Here is a 13,313-nt window from a genome sequence, read left to right as displayed (position 1 = left end):
AATTTTTGAAAAAAACATTTTAGTTTTCCAAAATCTAACTCTAACAATACATACAATACTACAACATATGTTTGCCAAACTCCTAAACCAAAGAATATCATGATTCACTACTTCCATTCATCTATCTTCAAAACAAATCAATTTTATCATATCTTAATTTATATCACTTAAAACTGTTTATAATTACTTGATTTTTATTTTTCACGCATCAAAATATTTTTTTACAAGATTTATAAATTATTTTTAAAATAAACTGGTACCAGACGACTTACACTTTAGTCGTCCAGACGACTTCCAACATCTCAGACGACTCAGACGATTTACTGGGGCTATATTCGTAAAAATGGCTTCTGTTTTTTTGTTTGGTCACAAGGGGCTGAGCTGTAATTTCACTAGGCTTTTAGGTTAATTTTGCATTTGATTCAAGTTTGGGTATATGTTTGGGGTTAAAATCAAGTTGTGCGTTAGTTTTGGCAAAAATCTCTTGTTAATTTTTAAAGAAAAGAATCTGCATAGTTGATTAATGGTAGATGTTTGACCATTTGAATCTAATTTTTCTAAGTGTGTGTGCAAAATTTCCTATTAACAGAGTCAGAACTGACTATCAGTATAACTTTAGTATTATCACAAAATCATATTTGAGCTAGGGAAGTAATACAAAGTACTTGGAAATAAGTATGTATTAATATAAACCAGCCAATTCACGGGCTTAAACAAATTTATACATTGAGACAAAAGAGAGAAAAATACAACCTTGTACGTTGATTATTCTATGTGCTTATGTTTGTATAAAGCTAAAGGTTAAAAGCATAAATCCATTCGCATGCTAGATTCGTTATTTTGAAAGAAAAAAAAATATTTCAAGTAAAAAGATGAAAGAACAGAGGTATACATCGTAACACTTATCCAGTAAGAAAATTTATAGACCGTATGGTCCGTATCATTATTTCTCCCTTGAAGACCGTATCATGTTTTCTGATAGTCTTAATTATACAATAGAAAAATAGGAACTCATAATACAATCCTATATTATTTATAAAAACCACCGATTCTTCAGTGAGCGGTACTAGCTTTGCTAGTATATAAATAGTATCACTAAACCAATCAAAAATGATATCCCAAGAATCAAAACTCTTTAACACAATGGGCTCTTCTACTCCACTAAAAAGGAGTAACAGAGCACCCTCCTCTGTATTCTCTCTGTTTCTCATCTTCCTCTGTTTACTAGATTCTTTAAACGCTCAGTCCACGCCAGTTTTCGCCTGCGACGTCGCCGGAAACCCATCTCTCGCCGCTTATGGGTTCTGTAACACCGCTATAAAGATCGAATACCGAGTCGCTGATCTGGTCGCGAGGCTCACGTTGCAAGAAAAGATCGGGGTTTTAACGAGTAAACTTCACGGCGTGACACGGCTTGGGATTCCGACGTATGAATGGTGGTCCGAAGCACTTCACGGCGTTTCTTACGTCGGACCCGGCACGCATTTCTCCGGACAAGTTCCCGGCGCTACGAGTTTTCCTCAGGTTATACTCACCGCTGCTTCTTTCAACGTATCTCTGTTTCAAGCCATTGGCAAGGTATCCCTATTATCTTTATTTTATTTTATTTTTATTGTTTTTATTTCTCTTTTTGGATAATGTAAATATCTAAGTTATTAAGAGCACCATTATCCTTGATACTCACTCAGGGGTGCTAATTATTTTTTAAATATTATTAAGTTGGAAAAGTGACATTAAAAAACTTAAATAAAAGACCTTCAAATATGTGTGTCCATTATAAGGTTTTAATTAGGGTTTAAAAAAAAATAAACACTATTTTATTTAACTTAAAATTTATTGATAAAATTATTAAACATAACATTTTAAACATAGAATTAAAATAAAATATAAAAAAGATTAGTGAAATAAAGGAGAATTATTGGAATGAATCTTCATCAGTTGTCGTCTTCATCAGATCCGAATTTATATCATATATATTCAACCAAATCAGCTTTCAGTTGGTGATGCGTTGGTTCATCACGAATTCTATGTCGAGAATGCATCATATTGACGATATTTATAGGCATTTCCTGTGAAAAACCGAGATTGACTTGTGAAGTTCTGTTGTCTTTTACTTGTTGGAACTCTGCAACATTAAATAGAGTGTATCCATCTCGTTCGTTTTCTACTACCATATTATGTAGTATGATACATGCTTTCATAATCTTTCCAATTTTGACTTTGTCCCAAAACATCGTTGGATTTTTGACAATGGCGAAGCGAGTTTGCAAGACTCCAAAAGCACGCTCGACATCTTTTCGGACAACTTCTTGAGTTTGAGCAAATAAAACAGCTTTCTACCCTTGTAGTTGTAGGATAGATTGTATAAAAGCCGCCCAATTTGGATAGATCCCATCGGTGAGATAGTAAGCCATATGATACTCTCTTCCATTGACAGAGAAAGTGACTGGAGGAGCTTGACCTTTTATTATGTCATCAAAAACAGGTGAGCGATCAAGAACATTGATATCATTTAAGGTACCTGGAGGTCCAAAAAACGCATGCCATATCCAGAGATCATACGAAGCAACCGCCTCTAAAACGATTGTTGGTTTACCCGAACCACGAGCATATTGCCCTTTCCAAGCTGTGGGACAATTCTTTCACTCTCAATGCATACAGTCGATGCTTCCTATCATCCTGGGAAATCCACGATACTCTCCAACATGAAGTGGACGTTGAAGATCAGCCGGTGTTGGTCTTCTTAGGTACTCATCGCCGAACAAACATATAATTCCTTCCACAAAATTTTCCACGCATAACCGAGTGTACTGCAGCCATTCGTGTCTTGGCCTATGGTTCTGCGGCTGATGCGGTTGACGAATACCTCCGGCTCGGTGAAACAACAACTCGGTTATGCGTGAAAAATTTTGTGGAAGGAATTATATGTTTGTTTGGCGATGAGTACCTAAGAAGACCAACACCAGCTGATCTTCAACGTCTACTTCATGTTGGAGAGTATCATTAATTTCCCGGAATGATAGGAAGCATCGACTGTATGCATTGAGAGTGGAAGAATTGTCCCACAGCTTGGAAAGGGCAATATGCTCGTGGTTCGGGTAAACCAACAATCGTTTTAGAGGCGGTTGCTTCATATGATCTCTGGATATGTCATGCGTTTTTTGGACCTCCAGATACCTTAAATGATATCAATGTTCTTGATCGCTCACCTGTTTTTTATGAAATAATAAAAGGTCAAGCTCCTCCAGTCACTTTCTCTGTCAATGGAAGAGAGTATCATATGGCTTACTATCTCACCGATTGGATCTATCCAAATTGGACGACTTTTATCCAATCTATTTCACAACCACAACGGCCGAAAGCTGTTTTATTTGCTCAAACTCAAGAAGCTGTCCGAAAAGATGTCGAGCGTGCTTTTGGAGTCTTGCAAGCTCGCTTTGCCATTGTCAAAAATCCAGCGCTGTTTTGGGACAAAGTCAAAATTGGGAAGATTATGAGAGCATGTATCATACTACATAATATGATAGTAGAAAACGAACGAGATGGATACACTCTATTTAATGTTGCAGAGTTCCAACAAGTAGAAGACAACGAAACTTCACAAGTCGATCTCGGTTTTTCATAGGAAATGCCTACAAATATCGCTAATATGATGCATTCTCGACATAGAATTCGTGATGAACCAACGCATCACCAACTAAAAGCTGATTTGGTTGAACATATATGGCATAAATTCAGATCTGATGAAGACGACAACTGATGAAGCTTCGTTCCAATAATTCTCCTTTATTTCACTAATTTTTTTTTATATTTTACTTTAATTCTATGTTTAAAATGTTATGTTTAATAATTTTATCAATAAATTTTAAGTTAAATAAATAGTGTTTAATTTTTTTTTTAAACTCTAAAATTAGAACCTTGCAATGGACACACATATTTGAAAGTCTCTTATTTAAGTTTCTTAATGTCACTTTTCCAACTTAATAATATTTAAAAAATAATTAGCATCCCTAAGTGGGTATCAAGGATAATGGTGCTCTTAATACCGCGATAATGATGTTCTAATGCAACTAGGCCTCTCGTTCTTCTCTTTCTTTTAATACAAGTTAACACGTTCGTCAAAACCGTATTACAATGTTTATTATTCGTTTGTTAAGGTTGTCTCGACGGAAGCGAGGGCAATGTACAACGTTGGATTAGCCGGGCTAACGTACTGGTCACCGAATGTAAACATATTCCGAGATCCGAGATGGGGAAGAGGACAAGAGACTCCTGGAGAAGATCCATTGCTTTCTAGCAAGTATGCTACAGGATACGTTAAGGGTCTTCAAGAAACTGACAGCAGTGGTGCTAACCGCCTCAAAGTAGCCGCATGCTGCAAACACTACACCGCTTACGACCTTGATAACTGGAAAGGCGTAGAACGTTACAGTTTTAACGCCGTGGTAAAAACTCAAAACCTTTAGTTAATCTAATAACAAAAAAAAACATTTCATTTTCAGTCATGTAGACTTGTAGAGTGTGTTTGCCCAATATCCGGTTTTGGTTCACTTTTAGCTCAGTTTTGTTTGTTGTGATCGGTTTAGTACTAGATTTGGGTCAGTTAGTTTGGTTCAGGTTCTGTTTTAATAAAATGCCAAGTTATGTGTTTAATATTTGTTGGACCAAAGACATTTTTAGTGGTCGTACTAACCTTCTGTGTGTGTGTTTGTTTGTTTTTTGTTGGAATAGGTGAATCAACAGGATCTGGATGATACATATCAACCACCGTTCAAGAGTTGCGTAGTTGATGGGAATGTGGCGAGTGTTATGTGTTCTTACAATAAAGTTAACGGTAAACCGACATGTGCTGATCCAGATCTCCTCTCTGGTGTTATCCGTGGTGAATGGAAGTTAAACGGGTAATAATCAGTGGATTTATAACCTTTTTGCATGTTATTTTGAAAATATTTGGGTTCTGATTCGAGTTTTTTCTTTTGAAATAGGTATATTGTTTCGGACTGTGACTCGGTAGATGTGTTATATAAGAACCAGCACTATACCAAGACTCCAGAGGAAGCTGCAGCTATATCTATTAATGCAGGTTTGGACTTGAACTGTGGTTACTTCTTAGGTGACCATACAGAGGCAGCGGTTAAGGCTGGTTTGGTAAAAGAGGCAGCTATCGACAACGCCATTTCAAACAACTTCTTGACCCTTATGCGTTTAGGATTCTTCGACGGAGATCCAAAGAAACAGATATACGGAGGGTTGGGTCCTAAAGACGTTTGCACCTCCGCGAACCAAGAGCTAGCCGCAGAAGCCGCGAGACAAGGCATTGTACTACTGAAAAACACTGGCTCCTTACCGCTTTCTCCTAAAGCGATCAAAACGTTAGCCGTGATTGGACCAAACGCGAACGTCACGAAAACAATGATAGGTAACTACGAAGGCACGCCGTGTAAGTACACAACACCGCTTCAGGGATTAGCCGGGACGGTACACACAACATATCTACCAGGCTGCTCCAATGTAGCATGCTTGGTGGCGGATGTAGCTGGAGCCACGAAGCTAGCAGCAGAAGCTGACGCGACGGTGCTTGTGATAGGCGCAGATCAGTCTATCGAGGCAGAGAGCCGCGACAGAGTCGATCTGAATCTTCCTGGACAACAGCAAGAGCTCGTGACACAAGTGGCTAAAGCAGCCAAAGGACCAGTCTTACTTGTCATCATGTCCGGTGGAGGTTTTGATATTACGTTCGCTAAGAACGACGCGAAGATCGCCGGGATCTTGTGGGTTGGTTATCCCGGAGAAGCCGGTGGCATCGCCATCGCTGACGTCATTTTTGGCCGTTATAATCCAAGTAAGAAATACTTTGTTTTTAAAGTTAAACCAGTGATAACCGGTGAATTAAGTTTTAAAACCAGCGATAACCGGTGAGTTCTGTTATTTAAACCAGAAATAACGGGTTAACTCTGTTTTGATAGGTGGAAGATTGCCGATGACGTGGTATCCACAATCCTACGTGGAGAAAGTTCCGATGACGAATATGAACATGAGACCCGATAAATCAAACGGGTATCCGGGTCGGACTTACCGGTTCTACACCGGAGAGACGGTGTACGCCTTCGGTGATGGACTCAGCTACACTAAATTCCGCCACAGCTTAGTCAAAGCTCCGCGGCTAGTTTCTCTCAGTCTTGAAGAGAATCACGTTTGCCGATCATCTGAATGTCAATCGCTGGACGCGATCGGACCGCATTGTGATAACGTTGTTTCCGGTAAGGGTGGAACAGCGTTTGAAGTTCAGATTAAGGTACAGAACGGCGGAGATAGAGAAGGTATTCACACGGTGTTTTTATTCACGACGCCGCCAGCGGTTCACGGATCGCCGAGGAAGCATCTTTTGGGGTTCGAGAAGATTCGTTTGGGGAAGATGGAAGAAGCTGTGGTTAAGTTTAAGGTTGATGTCTGTAAAGATCTGAGCGTTGTTGATGAAGTTGGGAAGAGGAAGATTGGTTTGGGTCGGCATCTTCTTCATGTGGGCGACGTTAAACATTCTTTGAGCATTAGAATCTGAGTCCAAAACGATTCTAATTTTTTTAAGTAAAATGTAAACTTATAAGAAATCAACTTATAAATATGCTTATTGAAGTTTGGTAAGCATATTAGAAAAGAAAATGAATAAAAAGGTAATTGTGAAACTCTTATGTTTCAATTATTTAATAAAAATAACCGGAAATATTTTTCTTTGTCGAAATAAGTAATTTTGATTTTGAAATATATTGGTTCTTTTTTAACAATTTGGAATTATTAATTAGATTGTAAGCATAATGTAAATTGTAAAGATGTATTTTTCCAAGGTCGGTCTATTCATTGCTAGAATATCAACTCTACTAACTTCTTTGTGAACTTTAAATCTTCATCGCATCAAAAACATTGGTTTCTTTGTTGTATTACAATCAACGACTGTAAATATTTTTGGCCTGAAATCCAATGTACTGATTCAACTATGAAAATTAAAAATTGGAATAACCAACTTTCAACGATTGTAAACATATCACCATATTTTTATATATAAAATAGGCTTTCTATCCCTCCTGGTGATGCTACATAGGATGCCAGCTAGGAAATTCGTGTTCTGAAAGCACGACACGTGTCACAGAACGAAACTCACCGTATCATTAAGACGCGAATCGTGATGTTTCGCCCTTTAACCCTAGCTCTGTCCGATCGAAGAATTTGAGATCGTCTCCTCTCTTCGTGCGGCGGCGATGCGAGATGTCCGAGCTTCCTCACGCTATCTGAAACGGCGAGCTATGAATTCATGTTTAATCCCAATAAACCCATCCCCATGATGTCATCTTCAATGCGTCGTTTAGATCTGAGAGTCGGTTTGTGTTGGGTATAAATATACGTGAGTATTCCTCTTCTCTACGACCAAGGTCCATCAGATGATCACCACTACAGTTCAAGCCATGCCGCCATAGCCGCAGAATCCTCTCAGCACAATCTTAACCTCTTGGTCTCTGACTCTTCGGTCACCACTACAACCGTCGTGACCGCGAGAAATATTAACGTGCACATTGTTGCTTTTTTGGAGATGGCGAATAGAGTAGAAGCATCAACGAACATCTGGAGGAGAAGAGCTCATTCAAGGCATTTGATTTCACTCTATAGATCCACTGGTGCAAGACCCTCTTGGGGCGATGATAATGAAAGAGATGATGAATCAAACAGTAACACTTTTGATTGGTCAGAGAAGAGAAGCAGTTTGAAGAGAGCTCAAGATAGAGAGATCATAATCCCTAAACGGTAACACTTTTGAAATCCCAGTCTACCTTTTTGATTTTTGGTTTTCTTGAACATTGGGAGCTACTAAAGGAGATTTTTTAACAAGTAGGGAAAAAGAAAGCCCCTTTGATTATGGTATATACTCTCTGGGTGAAATTTTTTTCGGATTGTGGATATTCTAGGCTCTGTTGTTGTGGCACAAAGCTCAGCCGGTGTTTCATCTGTTAGATATGTTCCCTGAACAAGCGTTAAAAAGAAACCAGATGTTGTTCCAACAAGGCAAACCACCAGAATTTCATCACCAGATGATTCTGATGACGACGATCTTGATGGAGACACAGAAACAGCTGATAATGGAGATCCTACAGACGTTAAGCGCGCTAGGAGGTACAATTCTTGAGAACTTTTGTATCTTGGATCTTCTTTTTTTTTTTTTCCTGATAACCACTCCATATATAGAGATACGTCCAACTTGTGGCAGGGAGTTTCTACTTTCTTTAAAGAGAAAGTAACAACTGAAATCTAGAAGAAGAATATTTCAGTTAGTTTTATGTTACTCTTAGAAAAATCTTTTTGAAAGTGGAAAGATGGTCGTTAAGTCTAAAGCCGAGTCCAATTTATAAATTCTTTGTAATATTTCGAAATTGGTTGGTTAGGATGCTCTCAAACCGAGAATCAGCTAGGCGCTCCAGGAGAAGAAAGCAAGAACAAATGAATGAATGAGAATCATATGCATCTACATTTCTCGATATCTTTCTTGCTATTCAGCAGCGTTCCATTGGTTTATAGGAAATGTTTTCATGTTTGGTAGGTAAACCAATTAAGAGCTGAGCATTCTACTTTACTTGGTCGTCTTGGTGACATGAATCAGAAGTATGATGCAGCTGCTATCGACAACAGAGTTCTAAGAGCTGACATCGAAACTCGAGAACAAAAGTACATATTGCTGCGACTCATAAGTGTTTCAAAGATTTTACAACACCCAACAATATGATTCTATATCTAATGTTTTAACTAAGTTTTATTGCATTGATACAATTTTGTGCATGTTAAGATGGCAGAAGAACAGTGAAAAGAGTGACAGGAGTGAACCCTTTGCAGTGGGCAAGACCAAACATGGGCATACCAGTGAACAACACACCAAGAATCCCAAGTACTACTGGTACCGGTTTATCACCAAATCAGAGTAAAGGTGAACCGTGAAGGATTGCAGAATCAGTTTGCTACTAATCCGAAGAACATGTACGAAACCATTGGAATCACAAGCATTAACCACAAGATTGAGTCATCGACTTTGTGGTTTTTGATACTCTTATCTTGCTCTTCTTTTATTATTTACTGTGCGAATCCACAATGGTGTTAGCTGTAAGGGTGATGATGATGATATACCCATTTATATATGTTTGGAAATAATTTGATGAATGTTAACTTTACCTATCTGCCTGGTAGTCAAAAGCGGTAAGGTTTCTAACGCAACCAACATTTAAAATGTCAACACAAAAACAGAGTTGTACACATTTACACCAGCCTAAAAAAAAAATACAAAACAAAAATGGCAGTGGCAGAGTTCAACATATTACCTAACCAGGACAAATGTGGCATCGTAATAGAGAGCGAGAAAGTGAATGGATGCACCAAATGAGAAAATATGTGAAACAAAGTCCATATGTAGACCAAATATTGTATCCACTATTTTATTAGTTCTTTATGGCGGTTAATTTCCATGGTTTCAAATATAATTCAGACTTATCTATATTTAGATACCAAATATATTGAGTTGAACCAGAAAAAAAAAGAAAAAAAAAAGATACCAAATATCTACTCTATTAAAATAGAGTTCTATTTTTATCTACCATACACAAGTCTATGTTAGACCATTCATTATAAATTTAACTAAACATCCTAAAATTACTCATATATGATATTCTCCTAAGAAAAACAATATACATCTAAACAATAACATTTCTAAAAAAAGATAAATATATTGTCATTAGGTAATTATCATTTGATTGTTTATCATATTTAATATAGACCATATTTTATATATTCCAATAACTAATTTTGAAATTAAATAGTATAGCCCCATTTTTTTTAAATTGTCAAATTAAATTGTTATATAAAAAAAAAAAAAAATTTATTGGTTGTAACATTTTATGTTGATAATTTTAGTAAAAATAAAAAAATTAAACTGAAATATAATATATTAAATAAAATAATATTTTAAAATATAATAAAAATAATTTAATTTATTCACATAAAAACATTTCGAGAATAAAAGTTTTTAAAGAAAGAACCTATTAATTTTTTTTAATTCATATAAAACTAATGTTTAAAATTAAACTATTAATATTAATGTTGCATTTTAAATAAATAAACAAAAATACTTCATTAATATATGATTTGTACAATATCATCAATTTTTTTTAACAAATATAAATTTTCAAAATAAAAATTATATTAGATATATGTCTTTATAACATATTTTATATTTTAAATATTAATTTAAAAATATAAATATATCCGCACGGATGTGCGGGTTAATATCTATTGTATTGAAATATATAATTTAGAAGATTCTTCCTCCATTACTGAAGTTGATCATCTTCTGATCTCATTATGTAATTGCTTCGGCAAATCTCAAACTTTCTCTAGATCCCAAATTCTTTAGCCAAAATATGAATAAACAACGTTGCAATAAAAAAATTGACGATATCTTGTCAAACTAACATCGCAATGGACCTTTTCTACCACAAAGATGGAGAATGCCAAAATATAACTGCAATAAATTTGTACCACACCTACATCATAAATGGATTCCAAAAATATTTTATCTGTGATGTTGAATTAGATTTGTTGTTGATGATGTATGAGTTGATCTTGAATTTTGAAAACTCAGATTCTGATAGGTAATCATCATCTCGACAAGGCTGTTCCCAACTGATGCGGCCATCAAATCAGTACCTGAACCAGAGGCCAAGCAGTTGCACCAATCAGCTAACCAAAGGGCTAACCAGGATATGTGTTCAGTAAAACAGGAGTATCTTACCAACCATGAAGAATTTTGCCATGAAACCAATTTTAATGCATTCTACACTCAACAAGGAGTCAAGAACAGTTGGAATCATCTTCAAAGCTACTCGGACCAAAAAGATATGAATTTTACAAACCGGAGGATCTCCAGCCCGTCCATCTGCGAGCATCCGAGTTTAGAAGTTGTTTCAAGCCCAACCAAGAAGCGTTCCGACCCAAACCAAAGCATGGAATTCAATATGGATCAATTATATTTCCAACAAGCCAAAAATGAGGAGAAAAGTCCACGGAAATTTGGAGTTATGGCCCAGTTCTCTAAACCGGTCAATCCAGTTCTGCAATTTCCTAATTTGGAGTCTCACCGGTTCAATCTTAGTCAAGCCGAACAATGGCGACCAGGAGATGTTTATAAGCATCTGAGAAGTATATCCAATGATCCAGAAGGAGTAGAAGAGTTCTTACTATGCACCAGAACCCACATGATCAGGAGGATCTTATATTCTTATTGTTTAGGAACTTTCCTAAATTGGATGCATCCCCACTTTGGAGAATAAGTGACCAACGACCAAACCATCAAAGCTGCAGCGTTTTGGAAGCATTCCTTACTTGCCTAAGAGTCTTAAGATGCACCAGCACTCACCAGAGCACACGGATTCAAGCAAGATCAGACTTGCCATCTTTGGAGCTATTTTTGGAATTATTGCCCATCAATTCCCAACAGCTCTTTTCAAGCCAAGACTACAAAGATTTCGGCCAAGTCTTCAGCATTCAAGATGTTCCCAAGAAGCTTACCTACACCCTCAAACCGTCCAGATACACACCAGAATCAAATCCCTTGAAGAAAGCTTTTGGATCCAAGATATCTTCCAACGGCTAGTTTTTATCGATTTTCCTTATTTGTTTGCTTCTTTCTTTGTTTTAGTTTTCTAGCTAAGTTAAGGCACGAGCCTATATAAGCTCTGTCTAGTATTCATTGTAAATCACCTTTCAATCCTTAAGAAATAATATTCAGTTTATCTTTTATCAAAGAGTTTTCTTTGCTTAAAAATCTGTTCTTTAGTTTCTAAGTGTGAGATACATTAGAAGGCTATTGAGCTCGTGGTTCATAGGTTCTTTGTGTGATACAGGAGCCTTGAGACACAGATTGAGAGAGTCAATCAGCACCCACGGATTGAGAGAGTCAATCATCATCTATCCAACATCATCTATCCATCTTCCATCATCAAACATCTATCCATAAACCATTCCAACCCTTTTTATCTTTTAGTTTCTGTGATTATTTTTATTACTCATAAACTCATTGTTTCTCTTTGTTTTCAGGTTAGTTTGGATAGAAAGGGCTAGCAAGTCGGCCATCTTCACCATCTTCCCATCTGGTCTCATCCTTACCGATAAGATCAACCCATCACCCATCCATCTCATCGACCCAGCTTCCCAGCCTGCAACACCAACCTCATCCACGAGAAAGAAAACTGACAAAAGGATACATTGGAGAAGAGCAGATCATCATGTGGATGTCTGCATTGTAGAAGCATAACATCCTCTTTTTTTTTGAGCAACCAAGCATAACATCCCCTATATATTAATCTTGGAGCATTACAACATGTTTTCGTAGCCACATGTCATCAATAGAATGATTCTTATAATCTTTAGAAAAATAAGTTGGTCCTTATAAATATATATTATATTTTTTATTAACCTAACTATCAAATTGATTAGTAGTGTACAAAAAACATTTTCTCTTTTTTTTACATAAAATTTACGAAATTACCTAATATGATTAACATATATATGACAATTAATAATTAAGAATAATTATTTAAAAAATAAAATCACATTAAGCATATGATAAAAAAATTAGATTTTTTATATGTTATATTTTGAATTATGTTATATTTTGAATTTTCTTAAAACAAGTATAAATTACAAAAAAAAAGGTAAAAGTCTCACACTGAAAATTTTGTGATCAATGATTTAACTTTTTTTTATTCAAACAAGATAAAAATGATCATAAATCGTATGAATATTAAGTCTCATTATTCATAATGTACATATATATATATTAATATCATTTAAACTAAATTATATACTATATAAAAATGTTAATTTCAAAATGTTAATTGAAAATTATTGAGATCTTAATATTTTAATTTTGAAATTTGTATTGGAAAATCTCACATTAAAATTTCTATGAAACGGTTTAAATTTTTGTTACATCAAATATACAAATGTTAATAAAATCATATGAATAGGAAGTGTCAATAATAAATATTTATATTAAAATATATTATATACATCACAAACTCTAAAAATTAATACTCAGTAAATTAATAAATACTATAAATTAATTAACTTTCTCGAGCCTCGAATTGGACCGGTTCAAAATATGACACAAATCGATAAAATAATAAGATAATAATTTTTAGAAAGTCCAATGTAAATATATGGTCCCTTTAAAATCATAAATTAATAATTATCTATCTATATACTTTTTATATAAGTACAAACTA

The 13,313-nt window shown here is 35.6% G+C and overlaps 1 protein-coding gene across 1 annotated transcript; it reads left to right on the top strand.

Annotated features, from left to right (window-relative positions):
* The first annotated feature begins 670 nt into the window (after positions 1 to 670).
* Positions 671 to 6,683, top strand: LOC106348034 (beta-D-xylosidase 4). The gene is made up of 5 exons (XM_013787676.3): positions 671 to 1,578; positions 4,158 to 4,445; positions 4,732 to 4,901; positions 4,986 to 5,842; positions 5,967 to 6,683. Exons 1-5 carry the CDS (start codon positions 1,111 to 1,113, stop codon positions 6,557 to 6,559), a joined length of 2,376 nt encoding a protein of 791 aa, XP_013643130.2. The 5' UTR covers positions 671 to 1,110; the 3' UTR covers positions 6,560 to 6,683.
* Positions 6,684 to 13,313: the final 6,630 nt, after the last annotated feature.

This window comes from Brassica napus, chromosome A6 (assembly GCF_020379485.1).
Source record: "Brassica napus cultivar Da-Ae chromosome A6, Da-Ae, whole genome shotgun sequence".
Lineage (NCBI taxonomy): Eukaryota > Viridiplantae > Streptophyta > Magnoliopsida > Brassicales > Brassicaceae > Brassica > Brassica napus.
The sequence above is the reverse complement of the archived record's forward strand: the minus strand, read 5'-3'. Positions and strand labels throughout refer to the sequence as shown.